The 18465-nt window shown below is 45.4% G+C and overlaps 1 protein-coding gene across 13 annotated transcripts in view; it reads left to right on the top strand.

Annotated features, from left to right (window-relative positions):
- Positions 1–18465, top strand: part of LOC119954916 (tubby-related protein 3-like) — a 128876-nt gene that overhangs the window by 96953 nt on the left and 13458 nt on the right. For all 13 annotated transcript variants that reach the window (XM_038780604.1, XM_038780607.1, XM_038780617.1 and 10 more), the window contains 5 exons: positions 1440–1555; positions 5109–5306; positions 6592–6704; positions 12109–12223; positions 17295–17393. In XM_038780604.1, coding sequence (XP_038636532.1) covers positions 1440–1555; positions 5109–5306; positions 6592–6704; positions 12109–12223; positions 17295–17393 — 641 coding nt within the window. The remainder of the gene's footprint in view (positions 1–1439; positions 1556–5108; positions 5307–6591; positions 6705–12108; positions 12224–17294; positions 17394–18465) is intronic.

Here is an 18465-nt window from a genome sequence, read left to right as displayed (position 1 = left end):
AACTTCCAGCATCTTGTGTTTTGTCCCATCATAATTTCTAAAGTGTGGAATCCAAAAATGTACAGGGTTCACACAAATTTAATTGTATTCAATGCAGTTACGTAATCTCGCCTACTGGCTGGAGAGCTGTCAAGAGCCTTGTGTCACCTCCTTTCAGAAAGGCACACTGAATTAAGCACCCATCAGGCACTTGGATGGACAGTGATGGGCCCTTCCTGTGTATAGAACTCTGGGAGCAGAAGTCCTGCCCATGAGAGTTGCCACAAATTGGAGGCTGGAAGCTATGCTCTGTGGGCAGTTCCAGAGGGAATGGTGTTGCTGCCGATAGTTCACCCAGGGCGAGGCTTGGGATCAACGAGAAACCTAGGCCACAGCTGTGTGAGGGTGGGATTGGGGTTGTGGGAAATGGGGAGGGTGGTTGGCAGCAAGGGCAGGAGGTGACTCGCAGCAGGCCTGTCCATTCCCAGCACCAGGTCCCTCAAACAGGTAGTGAGTGCCTCTGAATGAGGGACACCCCTCCCACTCCCAGGAACCTGGTTTGCTTTTCACGCTTCCCAGACTCTAACCACCCACCACTGGTTGAATACCATTGATGGCAGGGTACAGGGTAAGGCTCTATTATTTGCCACTTAAAGATCTCCAGTGGCAGCAGAAGGCGAAGGTCAGTCGAGAGCCTTCCTGCCCCGGGGTTAATTGGGGTAGCGGGGGGTAGGCAGTGGAGTCCTGACTGCCACCCTCCTGCATAATTAAATACAACCATCCATCTCCTAACTCACCTTGGGGAATGATCTTACTAAGGTTTTATATAAGATTAACAATTTCACTTCAAATCTTAGCTTCATGGCAAGTGGTATGGAATATGTGTTCCAGTCAGCTTTTACTAATTGCTTTACCCATATGAGGTGCTGCTTTTCATGTCTTATGAACCTGAACCATAAATTCCTCCTGTAGCATATTACCCAGCCTTCCCCACTCAAAATGCAGTTTTTATTGTTTTTTTCCTTTGGGCTTCGTGACTTGCAATCCATGTGTTTTGTATTAACTTCTCAAATTGCAATATACAGTAATGCCAACGTGGCCAAGTAGCCTCCTGGCATACATTTAAAAAAAATAAATTTAGAGTACCCAATTATTTTTTTCAAATTAAGGGGCAATTTAGCATGGCCAATCCACCTAACCTGCACATCTTTGGGTTGTGGGGGTGAAACCCACGCAGACATAGGGAGAATGTGCAAACTCCACACAGACAGTGACCTGGGGCCAGGATCGAACCCGGGTCCTCAGCGCCATAGGCAGCAGTGCTCACCACTGCACCACCGTGCCGCCCCGGCATTCACTGTCTTAACCTTTTTTGATGTACAGAAATTCCAATTTTAAAACAAAGCAAATTATTTTTGAAACCTTTCAATATGGGGTAAATAAACTACTTATAAATACAGGAATCTCTGGAAGTATGAACTTTGAAGAAGCTGACGACAAGAATGACAATACTTCAAGCTCACAGAGTTACGAAAATGTAAGGCCCTTGTCTGCTACCAGCAAGCAATCAAACAAGGTAAGAGATTAATTATGCTTGAAAGGTTTGAATTTAAAGAAGTACTGTTTTCCCTCCAGTGGTGGGTAAGTGGTAAAACAATTGTGATACTTCTTAAAACAGCCCCTAAGATGTTAATAACACTTTCTCTCTATTGCATAGAATGTTGTTTGAAATTGGATACATACACAGATCACAATTCCTAGGCCTCTTGCTGAGTTGGTCTGTAATTGTCATTCCGGTTCCTAATTTTCATCCCACATTATCCTATTTAATAAAAATATCTATTTTCCCCATTCTCAAAAGTTTATGGCATCTTGTCAGCAACTTCCTTGACGATGTAGCTTAGAATTGACTGTGATCTTCATCCTGTGACATCATGCTGCTGTGCACCTTACAGATAGGCTTTTAGCTCTGAAGTGAAATTAAAATCTCTGCACTTTATAAAAATATATACTTTGATTAGAGTTTTTCCATTTTTACAAATTACAAATGGTACAGTTCAGTATAAATGCTTCAGTGTACATAAATACAGAAAAAGACAGAAGAACATCAACACATTTGATTCAGTTTAATCGTTAATCTTGGTCCTCCATTTGTACCGGAAAAGACGGTAAGCGGATGAACTACAGAATGAGGAAAGGATAAAGCCATGAAAACAGGGTAAAATGGCGCACACCTTCACGTGTAATCATTGTTCATGCAGCCAACAAGATACAGGATAAGACTTCCGTGCCCGCATGGGCATGCACCAAAATTTACCTTCCCCGACTCCAATTATACCAGAGGCACCAATGACTCATTATAACTTCTTTTCTTCGGATATGGGACCTGCATGTATCTTTCAGGAGCCAATTAAGGATTCTTTAACCCCAAAATAAAGAAGAGAATTATAGAAAAAAATTGCGAAGACATTTGTTCTCTGAGGATATTTCACATGTAACCTCAACACACAAGTAAATCCCAAACTTGAGTACCACAGCCTAGTATGGCAACTGCTTGGCCCAAGATCTTAAGAAACTACAGAGAGTCATGAACACAGCCCAGCCCAGTCCATCACACAAACCCACCTCCCATCCACTGATTTTGTCTACATCTCCCCCTGCCTTGTGAAAGCGGGCAGCATAATCAAAGACCCCTCCCACCCAGCTTATTCACTCTTCCAACTTCTTCCATGGGCAGGAGATACAGAAGTCTGAGAACATGCACCAACAGATTCAAAAACAGCTTCTTCCCCGCTGTTACCAGGCTCCTAACTGTCCCTCTTGATAATAATAAGAATCTTTATTGTCACAAGTAGGCAATGAAGTTACCGTGAAAAGCCCCGAGTCGCCACATTCCGGCACCTGAGGTAGAATTCAGAATGTCCAAATTATCTAACAGCATGTCTTTCGGGACTTGTGGGAGGAAACCGGAGCACCCGGAGGAAACCCATGCAGGAACAGGGAGAACTGTGCAGACTCCTCACAGACATTGACCTGATCTCTTCACACATCTTCTCTACCGAGTAGTACGACACTCTTGTATACTTCATTTGATGCCTGTGTCTATGTATATACATTTTGTATTTTATATTTGCCCTATTATGTATTTTCTTGTATGGAATGATCTGTCTGAGCTGCATGCAGCACAATACATTTCACTGTATCTCAATATACGTGACAATAAACAAATCCAAACAAATCAAAATCCAACAGGATATCATCCTCTGTACAAGACATGACTTGGTGGCATACACTCTTGTATACAAGACCCAGTAAGCCCAGGATACTTACGCCATGCCAAGACCTGCTATACAACAAACTTCACTCCTCTCCAGTCAAATCAGAAGCACTGCTCGGGCCCAGCCGCCACCGGTAGACTTGAACCATGCCCCACAGAGGAAATCCCACCAATAAGGAGAAGAAGAATAGTCAATTTACCCATCAACCTGGTGGCTCGGGAGTGGATACATCTCTTTTCACCCCAGACACGATAAAGGAAACCATCTAAAACAAAATATAACAAGTCGGAGTATATATCAGTGCCTCACCTACCCAGATAAAGAGAGGAAGTTCCAGAGAAAAAGGAACACCAGGATTAGCCACTAAATTTCAAACAAGGTCTAGCAACGTACATCTTTGCAAAAAGGATACCAAAGGTAGTCCAGCATAGCCTCGTAAGAAACAGGACGCTGCTTCCCCAAGGGAGTCCAAACCTCAATAAGGAAGACAGTCTGGAATTTTGGAGTGGAGGTGCCTTATTTTTCCATCTACCTGACCCCCAACCGAAGAGAAGACCAACACAAGAAAGGCTAGATTCCTGAGGATTAGCTGGCCACACCCAGGTGTGCACCAATACATATTTCCCCCTACTCCAAAAGCACCAGAGGCGCCAACTACAGAATAAAACAAGGAACCCAGTCTTCTCTAGGATACATAGTCTGTCCGTACCTTCATAGGAGACGAGCAAAGATTCCATAACTCCTAAATAAAAAAGTGCAGATGAAAAATTCAATTAGGTCTAATGAGTTCTCCTCAACCACAATGAGGACTTAAAATGCATACCAACCACCTCTACACCAAACCATCTACTTGCCACCCTGCTGTGGCACTACCCATCTTCACGAAAGACAAAATGAAGGATAACTAAAAAAAATTGTACTCCCTCATTGCAAAAGCAAGCATTACAGCACATACACAGAAACAAAACTAGGTAAATACCACACAGCCCACTTGTCGCATTACCAAACTCAGCATGATTTTCACCATATTTTAACAGGATAACAGGCGACAAATGCCTCTGTGCTCATATCTTACACCCTTGTCAGGGTAAAAGACAATGGGCGCGATACTCTGGCCTCACTGTGCTCGGTCAAGTAACGAAGCTGGTGAATATCGAGAGAGGCCAAAAATGAGATTCACGGCAGGCACCAAACAGTTCGTGATGCCCCCCCCCCCCCCCCCCCCCCCCCGGATCTCGCCACGCTACAGTCGTCCTCAACATCACTCACGATGGCAGCAATCATTTGAACTCACAACGACAACGCAGAAGCGCAGGCCCTCCCACCAGCGAAACCACCTGGGCCCTACCCCGGACATCTCTGACTGCTTCAATTAACCAAGGATGTTCTTGATTTAACTCTGTTCTCCATTGCCAAAGTTTAACCAGGATCTTCCAGGAACATAGCACAGACCATACACATCAATATCAAATAATTATGGATTGTGCATCCGGGTTAAAAAAAAATATTAAAAGATGAGGAGCACCAGAGCTCGTGAAAACATAGCTGCTCCCAAGCTTACATCATGTGACGATCTCTGCATTTTTGTGTAACTGGGCCTCGACTCCTAATGTGGGAAATAAGTGCTCTGCTGTAGTGGGTCAGTACTTTTTTGGAGCAGTCTCCCTGGCAAATAGAATAACAGGTCACTAAAGTGTTGGGTTAATTGCTGTGACAGGAGGGACATTTTGTGATCGACTGAAATTTCTGTTACAGTGATCCTGCTTTTGCTTGCAAAAGCAACAGCACAAGCATGCTACACCCCAGATTTGACAAATTGATTATATTCAGTTCTTCGCTTCTAATTTATAGGAGTCCACTGCTGCCTCGCTTCCTTCACCTGCATCTGGCTTAAGCTTGATTGAGATAGACAGTTTGGAGGAATTTGCATTGAGGCCTGCCCCTCGGGGAATAACCGTAAAATGTAGGATAACACGGGACAAGAAGGGAATGGACCGTGGTCTCTTTCCAACCTATTTCATGCACCTTGAACGGGACGATGGAAAAAAGGTGAGGCAATTCTTGTCTGTAGTTGTAAACTTGGATGGAAAAAGCATAAATTATAAATTCACAAGCTCCAACAGTATGTTTACCAGTGTTTCAAATCAAATTTTTCTACTCTCTATGGAGGAATCTGAGAACATTAAGAGGGCAATTGAATTGTCATCTTATTATGCCTGAAAAGATAAAAGTGTTGGAGTAGGATCGTACATTATTAGGAAAAACATCAATTTAACATCAATTAACAGGAAAATTACACTTGGTGCGAACTATGAATTATACATTGAATAGCGAGCACCACAGAAACTACTTCATGAATCTTTTAGGCCAGATATTCCCAAACCATGGATTGTGATCCCTGCTCAATAACTCTTTTACATTGCTCTCATTCTGGGGTAATACTAATTTCAAACATTAAAATGAGATCACTCTGAGGGACAAAGTTTGGAGAAGCATTGGTATTGCCAATCTTAACACCTATACGATCCCGGTTCTAGCTGCTCAGTCCTTCCAAAGTGAATTCCAGTCTTTAACTTTGAGCTTCGCCGATTCTCCATAAGCAACATAAGTAGCAATGTTGTTCAACTTCATAATTAAGGTTCTGCCTATGCAATCCTCCCGATACTTAACTTCTCAATTCTACTCTGTAGCTATCCTGTTTCTGCTTCTCTTTTTGTCTGTCTGCCACATGGCCTCCATATTTCAATTGTCTTCCTTTTGGTACTGCTTCCAGGTGTAGGCTCACCAGATCACATTGTCCAGTATTTATTATCCAAAAATTGAAATTGGTCCCTTTACATATAATACAAACTCTTAAAAGTAGCTTTCAAAAATTTTTAAGAACAATTATATATTCCTCAAACATAATTACAAAGTTTCCTATTGTTACCACTACTGGGTTAATGGTTGCCACAATTTGACATTGCAGGTTGTTTTCTTTGCATGTTATGTTAATGTTAATACACTATCTGGGATATTACAAACATATGTTAACATTGCAATTCAGTTTCTTCTTGAATTGATTTTTTTGAGCATGCACAAAAAATCCCTAATAATTCCAAAAGTGTAGACTTCACCTGCCACGAATGCATATTTGGAAGATAATCCTTGAATGCTGTTAATCTGCCCATTTTGCAGAAGTGTATTCTGCACCTGGGTAAACACATTGAATAGCTCAAACCTTTGAAGAGAAAGCACATTTCCCACTGCTGTCATATCTGGAGAATGATGGCGTGGAGGAACAAGTTGTGATGAGGAGAGAACTCTGAAAACGTTATTGCTTTGTTTTACACAGCTGTTTTTGTTAGCTGGAAGAAAAAGGAAAAAGAGCAAAACCTCCAATTATCTGATATCTGTTGATGCGACAGACTTGTCAAGAGAGGCTGACAGCTACGTAGGAAAATTAAGGTCTGTACCTTTTTGATGGGATAGTAAATGACACATTATCATTTATAAAGTCTTGTACAATCCTGTAAAGGGTTTTGTAAGCTACAAGCTTTGGCAAATAACCTGTGCACTGACATGACTGAGTTGCATAAATGTGTTGCGTGACTGTTTCATTGGTCCATCAATTCACTGCGTTTTATGGTACATCCACTGGACATTGATAACTTCAATTTATTTTAAATTGTTTGTTTACTTATATATTGCATTTTGAGGAATTGCTAAGTAGGTACCAGTTCAATTCACAGCTTTCATTTTGGATCGGCCTTTTAAGGGCTTGATGATGCAATGTCCTTTTCCTCGGAGTCCTAGCCATATTGATGGAAGAAAGTTTATTTGATATTGAGTCTAATTGAGTCTCAGTACCCATACATAGCAAAATAGTCACAGTTAATCATCTTAACTCAGCAATGCTAATAATGGAAATAGCAATGTTGTTCAACTAGTATCTATAAGTTGTGCTGCAGGGTTTGGCTAAACTGACATTCTTGGGCCGGGTTAAGAGGTTTCATGAGTGGCTTACATAATCTTGGATAGGCTTGTTGGAGGAGTATAAAGGGATTTTTACTTTTATCAATCTGCACCTCACCTGGTATGTTACTGACATTAGAATTGGATAGGTGTTCCATTGCATAGCATCAATATTCTTCACCGTTATGAACTAAAAATAGGAATAGCAGGTAATCCTCAACACTGTATACCAAGGCTGATTTCATTCCATAAGCTGCAAGGACAAGATATAGTGTACTCATTAATCAAGAGAATATGCGTTCTCCAACAGCTCTTTGGGTTGTTAAATGGCAGCATCTTAAAGCACCCTCAGGAATTCCAAAAATCTAGGTATTGTTGTGACAGATCCTATTGAGCAGGTTGTTGATTTTGGCAGTGCAAAATCTTCCTTACAGATTCATAGAATTGTTATATAAGGAGGAGGAAGCTATTAAACCCGATCATGTCTGCATTGCTTTCCAAATGAGCAATTCGCCGAGTTGTTAACCCAAATGCAGGATATAAATGTCTACATGGCCGGCAATGATCCATTCAATATTTTGATAGTTAACTTATACAGGCAATTAACATTGAGGGTGAAAAACTCTGTTGAATGGCCCTGATCTTGCTCTGGATTCCTCCAGATATTAGTTGTTGTTCTTTAGAGGTGGAACAGGTCTCGATGAAACCTGAAACAAGTGTTCGGAAAACAAAGGTAATTCACATTTGTACTGGTAAAATTAGAAATAAGGTAATAGTTTTAGGTGGATATAATTTAATGTTTCTGTGCCTGGAAGGTACCTGTAGTTAGATTCATGTTGGACAAAGGTGTTTATGTGTGAGGATTGGTTTTGATTCTAATTGGGATTCCCATGTGATAAAGAGCTACGGCGTGAAAAATCAATAGGTCAGCAGAGGTATGCAGGTGTTGCTTAGCAACTAGAGGTCCTTGCAAGGAAAAACAAAAAGCTTTCCTTCTTAGATTTTTTAACTGAAAGCCAGAGCAATTGCAGATGGGCAGTCAGAGAGGAAATATCTCACAACTTTCTTGAGACAAAGGAAGCTGTACAATGGAGTAACATGCAAGAAAGCAAGCTCCAGAGAAATAAAGGATGTTTGGTCTTAGAAACCTGGAAAAAGAACAGGATGCTATTCATGGGCACCATAGACAAAACTGAGAAGGAACCGGTTGGTGAGAAGATAGGTTTCTAAAGTAATTCTAACATGTAGAATGTCTTGCTACAATCTGCAAAACAAATTATAAAGTAATTGGAAAGACGGCATTAACTGGATATCAGAGTTTATAACAGTAGAGATCAGTCAAGTTAAAGGAATCCTGAACAGTTGCTGTAAAATTTTGAACTGGGTTCACTGATAAAAGTGGAGTGGAAGTTTTGGTCACAAGAGTCTTTTGGAAAACGTGGACTGGATGTCGAAATGCAAACTGCTAATAGAAAGCATGATTATGAGAGAAGACTTTAAAATGTGTTTTGGGAGTGAAGTTTGGAAACTTTCATATAACGATCATCTGGGGGGATTCTGAGGAGACCTTGACTTGGGTTCGGAGCGGAGTGTGTATATGGCCACAGCCAATCAGGGTGCCTTAAAAATGTACTTTGTGGGGCGGCACAGTAGCGCAGTGTTGAATGTACTTTGTGTGTTGATGGGACCATTGTAGCTTTAAATGTACTTGGGCATCAGTGTTGATCATAAAACCTGTGTGCATTTGTCAAGCTAAGAGGATAGTAAAGGAGTATTATATTCCCATTTTTCCATATTTAATAAATATTTTTTATGTTGTTAAAACTAATTAGCAAAATTGAAAAGGTAATTGAGGAATATGTAGGTTTCAACTGTACGGGTGGGATGTCGATGGCAGTTGTCTAGGAGGCTCTAAAGGCGGTGGTGATGGGTGAGGTGATTTTGTTTAAGGCCAGGGTGGACAAAGAGTAGAGGTTGGAGTGGCAGAGGGTAATAGATGAGATGTTGGAGGTAGAAATGAGTTATGCAGAAGATAGGGAACCAGCAAAGCTGGAAAAGAGGAAGGAACTACAGGCGAGCTTTGACCGACTATCTACCAGGAAGGCAGTGCGCCAACTGAGATGAGCAAGGGGTGCAGTTTACGAACATGGAGATATGGCATATGTTAGCAGGTCAGCTCCGGAGGGAGGCAGCGGTAAGGGAAATTGTTCAGGTGAGGGATGGGGCAGGGAAGTTGGTGGTGGCTCCGGATCTGATTAACAAGGTTTTTGAGGAATTTTATGAGGGGTTAAACAGGTCAGTGGCACCTGGGGGAGGCCATGAGATGCAGGAATTTTGAAATGGGTTGCAGTACCTGAGGTTAGGGGAGGGAGGACAGGGCTATATTAGAAGGAGCGATAGTGGAGCAGGAGATAAAGGATGCGATTGGGAGGATGCAGTCGGGGAAGGTGGCAGGGCCGGATGGGTGTCTGGTGGAATATTATAAAAAATTCAAGGATAATCTGGCACCCCTAATGGTGGAGATGTTTGAAGAGGCGATAGGGAAGGGGGGGTGTTACCACAAACTTTGGGGCAGGCATCGATTTCACTGTTGCTAAAAAAGATAAGGATCTGACAGAGTGGGTCGTATAGGCCCATATCACTTCTGAATGTGAACGCAAAAGTATTGGCAAAGGTACTGGTGGGTAGGCTGGAGGAGTGCCCCCCGAAGGTGATAGGTGAGGATCAGATGGGGTTTGTGAGAGGGAGGCGGCTCTTTTCAAACATTAGAAGTGTATTGAACGTCGTTACGGCACTAGCAATGGGGAAGGAAACAGAGGGGTTGTGGCATTGGACGTTGAGAAGGCGAGTGACTGGGTAGAATGGGGGTACTTGATGGCAGTTCTGGAGCGGTTTGGGATTGGATCAAGATTTGTGAACTGGTTAAAGCTACTATATAAAGAGCCGAAGGCGAGTGTCCGCACAAACAACATCAGCTCAAGATACTTTTCCCTCCACCGTGGGACGTGGCAGGGTTGTCCTATGTCCCCCCTGCTGTTTGCACTCGCAATTGAGCCGTTGGCCATCGCATTAAGAAGTTTGGGGGTATGGAAAGGAATAGCGTAGTGGGGATAGAGCATAGGGTGTCCTTGTATGTCGATGGCTTGCTGTTATACGGCGGAACCGAGTTTGTTGAGAGGGGGGAATATTGGATCTGCTTTGAGTGTTTGGGTCTTTCTTGGGTACAAACTAAATCTAGACAAGAGTGAGTATTTTGTGGTGTCTCGGCCGGGGGTGGGGCTGGGGTTGGGTGGCTGCCATTCCATAGGGCAGGGACTCACTTTAGGTACTTGGGGGTGCAGGTTGCCCGGGAGGGGGCGGGGGGTGCTCCGCAGGTACTACATTTCTAGTTTGGTGGGGAGAGTGAAAGCGGATCTGGCAAGGTGGGATGGTCTCCCTCTGTCATTGGCGGGTAGGGTACAGGCGGTTAAAATGAACGTGTTGCCACGATTTCTGTTTATTTTTCAACGCCTACCGACTTTCCTGCCAAAGGTTTTTTTCAGGGAAATTGAGGGAAGGATTACCTCGTTCATATGGGGAGGGAAGGTGGCCAGAGTGAGAAAGGTGCTGCTACAGAGGGGAAGGCAGGCAAGGGGTTTGGGTCTCCCGAACCTGATGGGGAAGGATGGAGGGGTTCTTTTTACAAATCTTTTTAGTGTCTTAATTCCCTTCTCCTCACATCTCGAAAATTTCCGTCCCACTTCCCTGGCTCAAATCTGTGGTTCCCCTGAATCGGCATTTCCCTTGACCCTGCCCCCAACCCGAAGTGTTGGCGAACTGCCTCCAAATTCTCAATGAAGGTATTATTACCGGACTCCCTGAGTATTTCCCCGGGGCCATCGGGAGCGGAGCTGTTGCTAGCGCCTTCAATCCCGATCCTCTGCACAAACGCTCCTCCATTCTGACCCACTGGGACTCAACCCCTCTGACCCAGCTCCGCACCTTCTCCACATTCTCCACACAGCAATAATACATCTGGTTCGGAAGACCAAACCCCCTGCCTGCTTTCCCCTCTGTAGCAGCACCTTTCTAACTCTGGCCACCTTCCCTCCCCATATGAACGAGGTAATCATTCCTTCAATCTCTTTTATAAAAAAAAATGACTTTGGCAGGAAAATCAGCAAGCATTGGAAAATAAACAAAAATTACGGCAACACGTTCTTTTTAACTGCCAGTACCCGACCCGCCAATGACAGAGGGAGACCATCCCACCTTGCCAGATCAGCTTTCACTCTCCCCACCAAACTTGAAATGTTGTTCCTATAGAGCCCCCCAATCCTGCACCCCCAGGTATCTAAAGTGAGTGTTTCCACTTATTTTTACTAACATATCTTGATGTTCTGATTTAAGACTTATCCACCCAAAAAGTTACTTAAAGATCAGTTCCGTCTAAACCATCAAACTCCAAATTCAAACAAGGTAAAATAGGAAAAAAAATATGGACACAAAAGGAATGAGTTGCCTGGCCTCAGGGCAAAAGGTTTGGAGCTCCTAGTTTAAAGGTTTAATTCATTTTGCTATTCCTGCACCATTGTGAACCGGTTGGGCCAATTGACCTGTTTTGTGCTTACACTTGGCTATAAGCACGAAGCCAGGGAGTCTCGTCACAGAGCAAGGGCAGGCTGATATCTATGATTCATAATAGTTTTTCAATAGACATTACAGAGCTTTGCATAGAAGGCTGACAATGTCACTGTACGAGTATCTTACCTCATATAGCTTGTTATATCATTATTAAGTTTTACTGGTGCAAGCAAACAGGATTTCTTATGTCTGTGCTTTTCCAAAAAAATGATCACTTGTGCATTTACTGTGGATGATAGCTTGTTCGTAATGTGCTGAATTTTCCTTTCATCAGGTCAAATTTAATGGGGACTAAGTTTACTATCTATGATAATGGAGTAAATCCTGCAAAAGCAATTGGGTTGCTTGATGAAGCCAATACTAGACAGGAGTTAGCTGCAATTTGCTATGTAAGTATTAAAACAGTGGGATATTTTATCATTCTAAAGTCTGTAGTGCCTAATTTGGACAGCCTAATAAACAGTAAACAATGTTGAATGGGCTTGTATTCAGTTTCTGCTTCTGAGCAAGATTGGCAACATGTATTTATAAAGGTGTTGCAGACCATTTACAACTCTCTTTTTGGTGTCTTGCTGCCACGGAGAGAAATTACAGTTGTGTGGAAACAACAGTGAAGAACCATTTAACAGATTATGTTCATGCAAAGCCATGCATGAGGGTGGCTGTGCAGCTTCACAAAAAAAAAAGGTGTTGTGCACAATGTCAGAATTTTACACAGAATATTGGTTACAGGTACTGATGGCTAGTTACCCTGCCACCAATCTCTGAATAATGGTGACAGTTAAACTACCAAGTTGTCGTAAAAACGTTTGATACACAAATGACTTTTTTAGGCAAGGAAATCTACCACCTTTATTTCGTCTAGCCTTGTATGTGAATCCAGACCCACACCAATGTGGTTTAATCCTAATTGCCCGCTGAAATGGCCTAGCAAGTCACCCAGCTGATACCACCTATTGTTATGGGCAATTAAGCATGGGCAAGCAATTCCCATATCTCATAATCAAATAAGGTCAATGTGAGACTGGATGGTATAACTGGTTAATTACAATTTTTTTAGCTCCTGAAGCCTAGTTAGAAAGTCGACCCAGCCTCTTGAGCGGAGTCTAAGGGTTCTAAATTAAAGTAAGTTTGGGCTGCCTCAACTCAATTTTAAATCAGGTATAAATCCTCAGTATAAAACTGCTTCTGGTTTGGCACTAATTGGCAGTAGAGTATACTTGTAATTCTGTATTTTTAACAAACAATTTTATTGAGGTCTTTTTCGGCATTGTAAACAGTTACAGATAACAAACAAAAAAAAAAGACAAAAATGTGCAAACACCAACGTAAAACCAACGCCTCAATCAAACCATACTGCACAAGCCCGCTCCTCTCCCATAGACACTACCCGCCTATTTATCCCTCCTACTGTACTCTAATCTCTCTTTTCCTCCTCTCTCTCTCCCCCCCCCCCCCCCCCCCCCCCAAATTTCTCCTCCAAGCCCCTCAAACTCGCAAAGCTCCCCTCCAGGAACATATCGCCCACCCTTCTCACCCCCGCTCGTCACCATGTTCGAAACCCACCATCCATGTTCCCAGGGGCAAATCGATGTTCTCACGTATTGGAGCACCGACAGACGCACCTACCTCCCCTACATGCCTCCTCCACTAGCCCCATATCCGCAGGGCCACCACCACTACCGGGCTGGTGTAGTACCTGGCCGGCGACAACGGTAGGGGAGCCGTGACCAGGGCTGCCAAACTGGTGCCCCTGCACGAAGCCGCCTCCACCCGCTCCCAGATAGACCCCGTACCCACCATCCACTTCCTTATCATGGCTATATTAGCCGCCCAGTAGTAGTTGATCAGACTCAGCAATGCCAGCCCTCCCTCGCTGCGGCTCCTTTCAAGCATCACGTTCTTCACCCTCGGGGATTTTCCCACCCATACAAAGCTCATGATGATTTTGCCAGTCCTTTTGAAGAAGGACCGTGGGATAAATATCGGGAGGCACTGGAAGATGAACAGGAATCTCGGGAGGATTGTCATCTTTACAGTCTGCACCCTCCCCGACAGTGACAGCAGGAGTGCATCCCATCTCCGAAACTCCCTCTTCATTTGTTCCACCACTCTAGTCAAATTTAACTTGTGCAACCTGCCCCAGTCTCGTGCCACCTGTATCCCCAAGTACCGGAAACTTTCCTCAACCAGCCTAAATGGCAGCTCCTTCAGTCTATTCACCTGGCCCCTTGCCTGCACCACAAACATCTCACTCTTGGCCATATTTAATTTGTACCCTGAAAACTGGCCGAACTTCCTCAGTGTTTCCAGTATACTCTCCATCCCGGCCAGTGGGTCCGACACGTACAGGAGCAGGTCGTCCGCATAGAGAGAGACCCTATGTTCCACCCCCTCGCAGCTCTTCATGCAATCGCCAACGGCTCTATGGCCAGTGCGAACAGCAACAGGGAGAGTGGGCATCCATGTCTGGTCCCGCGATGCAGTCTGAAATACTCTGACATTACCCTGTTTGTCCTAACACTAGCTTTTGGGGCCTGGTACAGTAGTCTGACCCAATTAACCAGTCCCTCCCTGAACCCAAACCATCGAAGCACCTCCCACAAATAGTCCCACTCCACCCGGTCGAAGGCCTTCTCCGCGTCCATTGCCACCACTACCTCCACCTCCTTGCCCGTCGGGGGCATCATGATTACATTAAGCAATCTTCTGAAGTTGGCTGTCAGCTGCCTGCCTTTCACAAACCCTGTCTGATCGTCCCCAATCACCTCCGGTATGCAGTCCTCAATTCTAATCGCCTGGACCTTTGCCAGGAGCTTGGCATCCACATTGATTAGGGAGATTGGCCTGTATGACCCGTAGGATTCCGGGTCCTTGTCCCGCTTCAATATCAGCGAGATGGTGGCTCGCGACATAGTTGGCGGCAGGGTCCCTCTGTCCCTTGCCTCATTAAAACCCTAGTCAAGACCGGTCCCACTATCTCCGAGAACTTCTTGTAAAACTCTACTGGGTATCCTTCCGGCCCCGGGGCTTTCCCCGATTGCATGGTCTTTAGGACCCCCAATACCTCCTCCGCTCTAATCGGGACCCCCAGCCCGTCCACTAGTTCCCCCGTCTACTTTTGGGAATGTTAGCCCGTCCAGGAACCTTTTCATCTCCTCCGGCCCTTGCGGGGGTTCTGAAGCATACAGCCTAATATAGAAGTCCCGGAATACCTTATTCAGTCCTGCAGGGTCCTCCACTCTACTCCCCTCCCCATCAATCACTGTACTTATTTCCCTGGCCGCCTCCCTCTTCCTGAGTTGCTGCGCTAGCAATCTGCTGGCCTTCTCCACATGCTCATACATCGCTCCCCTCGCCTTCCTAAGTTGTTCCACGGCCCTACTCGTGGATAGCACCCCTAGTTCCGCCTGCAATCTCCGTCTCTCCCTGAGTAGGTCCTCCCCCGGGGATCCCGCATGTTCCTCGACTATCCAATAAATTTCCCGAACCAATCTGGCCATTTCTGCTCTGTCCGCCCTGACCCTGTGAGCCCGAATTGGGATCAGCTCCCCCCTCACTACTGCCTTCAACGCCTCCCACAGGGTCGCTGCTGAAACCTCCCCCGTATCGTTCACCTGCAAGTAGTTTTGCATACACTTCCGTAGTCTCTCACATATCCCCTCCTCTGACAATCACGTCTAACCTCCATTGCGGGCGTTGGTAATTCGACACCCCCCCCCCCCCCCCCCCCCCCCACCCTGCAAGGTTCACCCAATGCGGGGCATGGTCCGAGATAGTGATTGCCAAATATTCCGTATTTTTTACCTCCCCTACACAGTCCCTGCTCAAGATAAAGAAATCAATCCTAGAGTATACTTTATGAACATATGAGTAAAACGAGTAGCCCCTTCCCGTCGGCTGTCTGGCTCTCCATGGGTCCACTGCCCCCATTTGCTCCAAGAACCCTCTCAGCTCCCTTGCCATTGTTGGGAGTCTACCCGTTCTGGGACACGACCGGTCCAGCCCCGGGTCAAGGACCATATTAAAGTCCCCCCCCCCCCATCATCAACCTACGTGAGTCTAGGTTCGGGATCTTCCCCAGCACTCTTTTGATAAAGTCAACGTTGTCCCAGTTTGGAGCATATATGTTCACCAGAACCACTCTTCTCCCCTCCAGCTTGCCCCTTACCATAATGAATCTGCCCCCGCCATCTGCGACTATGCCTTCCGCCTCAAATTGAACCCGCTTATTGATCATAATTTCTACCCCCCTGGACTTAGAATCCAAGTCCGAGTGGAAGACCTGGCTAATCTAGCCCTTCCTTAGCCTAGTCTGGTCAGACACTTTCAGATGTGTCTCCTGCAACATAATTACGTCCACCTTCAGAGCCCGCAAATGTGCGAACACACATGCCCTTTTAACTGGCCCATTTAGTCCCCTGACGTTCCAGGTGATCAGCCTGGCTGGGGGTCACAACCCACCCACCCCCCCACGCCGGTCAGCCATAACCTTTCTTAGGCCCGCCCCCGGCCCGTGTGCCACGCCATTCTTGGCTCGCCTCTTGGCCGCCTCCACCCCTGACCTCCTTTCCATTACCTACTTCTATACTTGTAATTTTGCACAGATCCATTGGGTTGCTCTTAGATGCTTGATTCTAACACCAATTGTCTGAAGCAGAAAATGTTCCTTTCCACATCCTGAGTGCAATAAAACTTGTTGCTGCAGATGTATACAAACTGGGGGTTATCACATAGTCATTGAAAAAAAATGTCCTGGCATCAAAATAATTATAGTGAATGATGTGTATTTGCAGTCACATCAGTAGATCAGTGGTGGCACGGTAGTACGGTGGTGGCTTGGGTCACTGTGCGGAGTCTATGTGTTCTCCCCGTGTCTGTGTGGGTTTTCTCTGGTTTCCTCCCACAAAATCCCGAAAGACGTGCTTGTTAGGTGAATTGGACACCGGAGAACCCAGAGGAAACCCACGCAGACACGTGGAGAACGTGCAAACTCCGCACAGTGACCCAGCGGGGAATCGAACCTGGCGATGTGAAGCCACAGTGCTATCCACTTGGGCTACCGTGCTGCTCTTAATGCAAGCCTATTTGTGACACTAATAAAGATTACTATTATAACGATAATTGCAGTGAATAATGGGCACTTAACAAGTGATTGCCTTGCAGGTGTATTCAGCATTACTCCGTAATATGTTCACATCCAACTTTATTCCTCTCCAGGTTACAGCATTTTGATTTCTCTGCTGAACTTGCAGACCTCCTTCAAAAACACACATTTTAAGCATGACTTTTGTTTCCCAGATCTTTATCTAAATTTATGAAAATTAATCATTACAGGAGTCATTGTCAAATTACACTAGATTTTAAATTTCCCCAATGATATGAATAAGGATTCTGTGTTTATGAATAATATTATCATTAATTATTAATAGAACCAGTTACCTGTTTCATTCTTTCTAGGAGACCAATGTCCTTGGCTTTAAAGGGCCACGGAAAATGACTGTTGTCATTCCAGGGATGAGCATGAGTCATGAACGAGTGCCCATTAGACCTCGCAATGTAAGTCATCAGAAGAAAAAGCAGTGGATTTCATGGTTGAGAGGTCATTAAAATCAGGTTATATGTAATCATGTGTGTAGGGTTTCAAGAAACTGTTGTTATGCTGAGTAAACATGTTGCTGTAAGAACAGAGGTACTCTCAAATGTATGTAAGGTGAATCAACCTGGACAATTCATTGAATCACTGCTTTCACCATATAACCTACATTTGAATCTCTCCTGGGCCCGCTCTCTCTTTCCTTCTCGAGCCCCGCCTCTCTTGCACGCTCTCTATATCTCGGAAACCCCTCCCCCTATCTCAGATGCCCCCCCCCCTCTTTCATCCACAGAGAGAGTTCTGTCAGACCCTGGGCCCTGTAGAAGCCCCTCTCAGCGGGCCTTGCAGCGCTTTATACCCCTAACCCACCGGGATCTGTAGCGCCTTCTACCTCTCTCTCACCAGGCCCTTCACCACCTTCTACCCCTCCCTCACCTGGCCTTCCACCACCTTCTACCTCTCTCTCACTAGACCCTGCTGCACCTTCTACCCCTCTCTCACTGGGCTCTGTAGCACCTTCTACCCCTCTCTCACTGGGCTCTGTAGCACCTTCTACCCCTCTCTCACTGGGCTCTGTAGCACCTTCTACCCCTCTCTCACTGGGCTCTGTAGCACCTTCTACCCCTCTCTCACTGGGCTCTGTAGCACCTTCTACCCCTCTCTCACTGGGCTCTGTAGCACCTTCTACCTCTCTCTCACCGTGCCCTGCAGCACCTTCTACCCCTCTCTCACTGGGCTCTGTAGCACCTTCTACCCCTCTCTCACTGGGCTCTGTAGCACCTTCTACCTCTCTCTCACCGTGCCCTGCAGCACCTTCTACCCCTCTCTCACTGGGCCCTGCAGCACAAAGTACCCCTAAAATAGAACCCTCCCCCTCAGGGGATCTGTCTAACCGAGAGACACCCCCCCCCCCCCCCCCCCCCCCCCCCCCCCCTCCACATGGGACCTTGTAATAGGGTGACCCCCCACAGGGGACCCTGTAATAGAGCGACCCCGGCAAGGGACCCCTGTAATAGAACCCCCCCCCCCCCCCCC

This window comes from Scyliorhinus canicula, chromosome 20 (assembly GCF_902713615.1).
Source record: "Scyliorhinus canicula chromosome 20, sScyCan1.1, whole genome shotgun sequence".
In the NCBI taxonomy this organism is placed as follows: Eukaryota; Metazoa; Chordata; class Chondrichthyes; order Carcharhiniformes; family Scyliorhinidae; genus Scyliorhinus; species Scyliorhinus canicula.
This window is presented reverse-complemented; position numbering and strand designations above follow the sequence as displayed.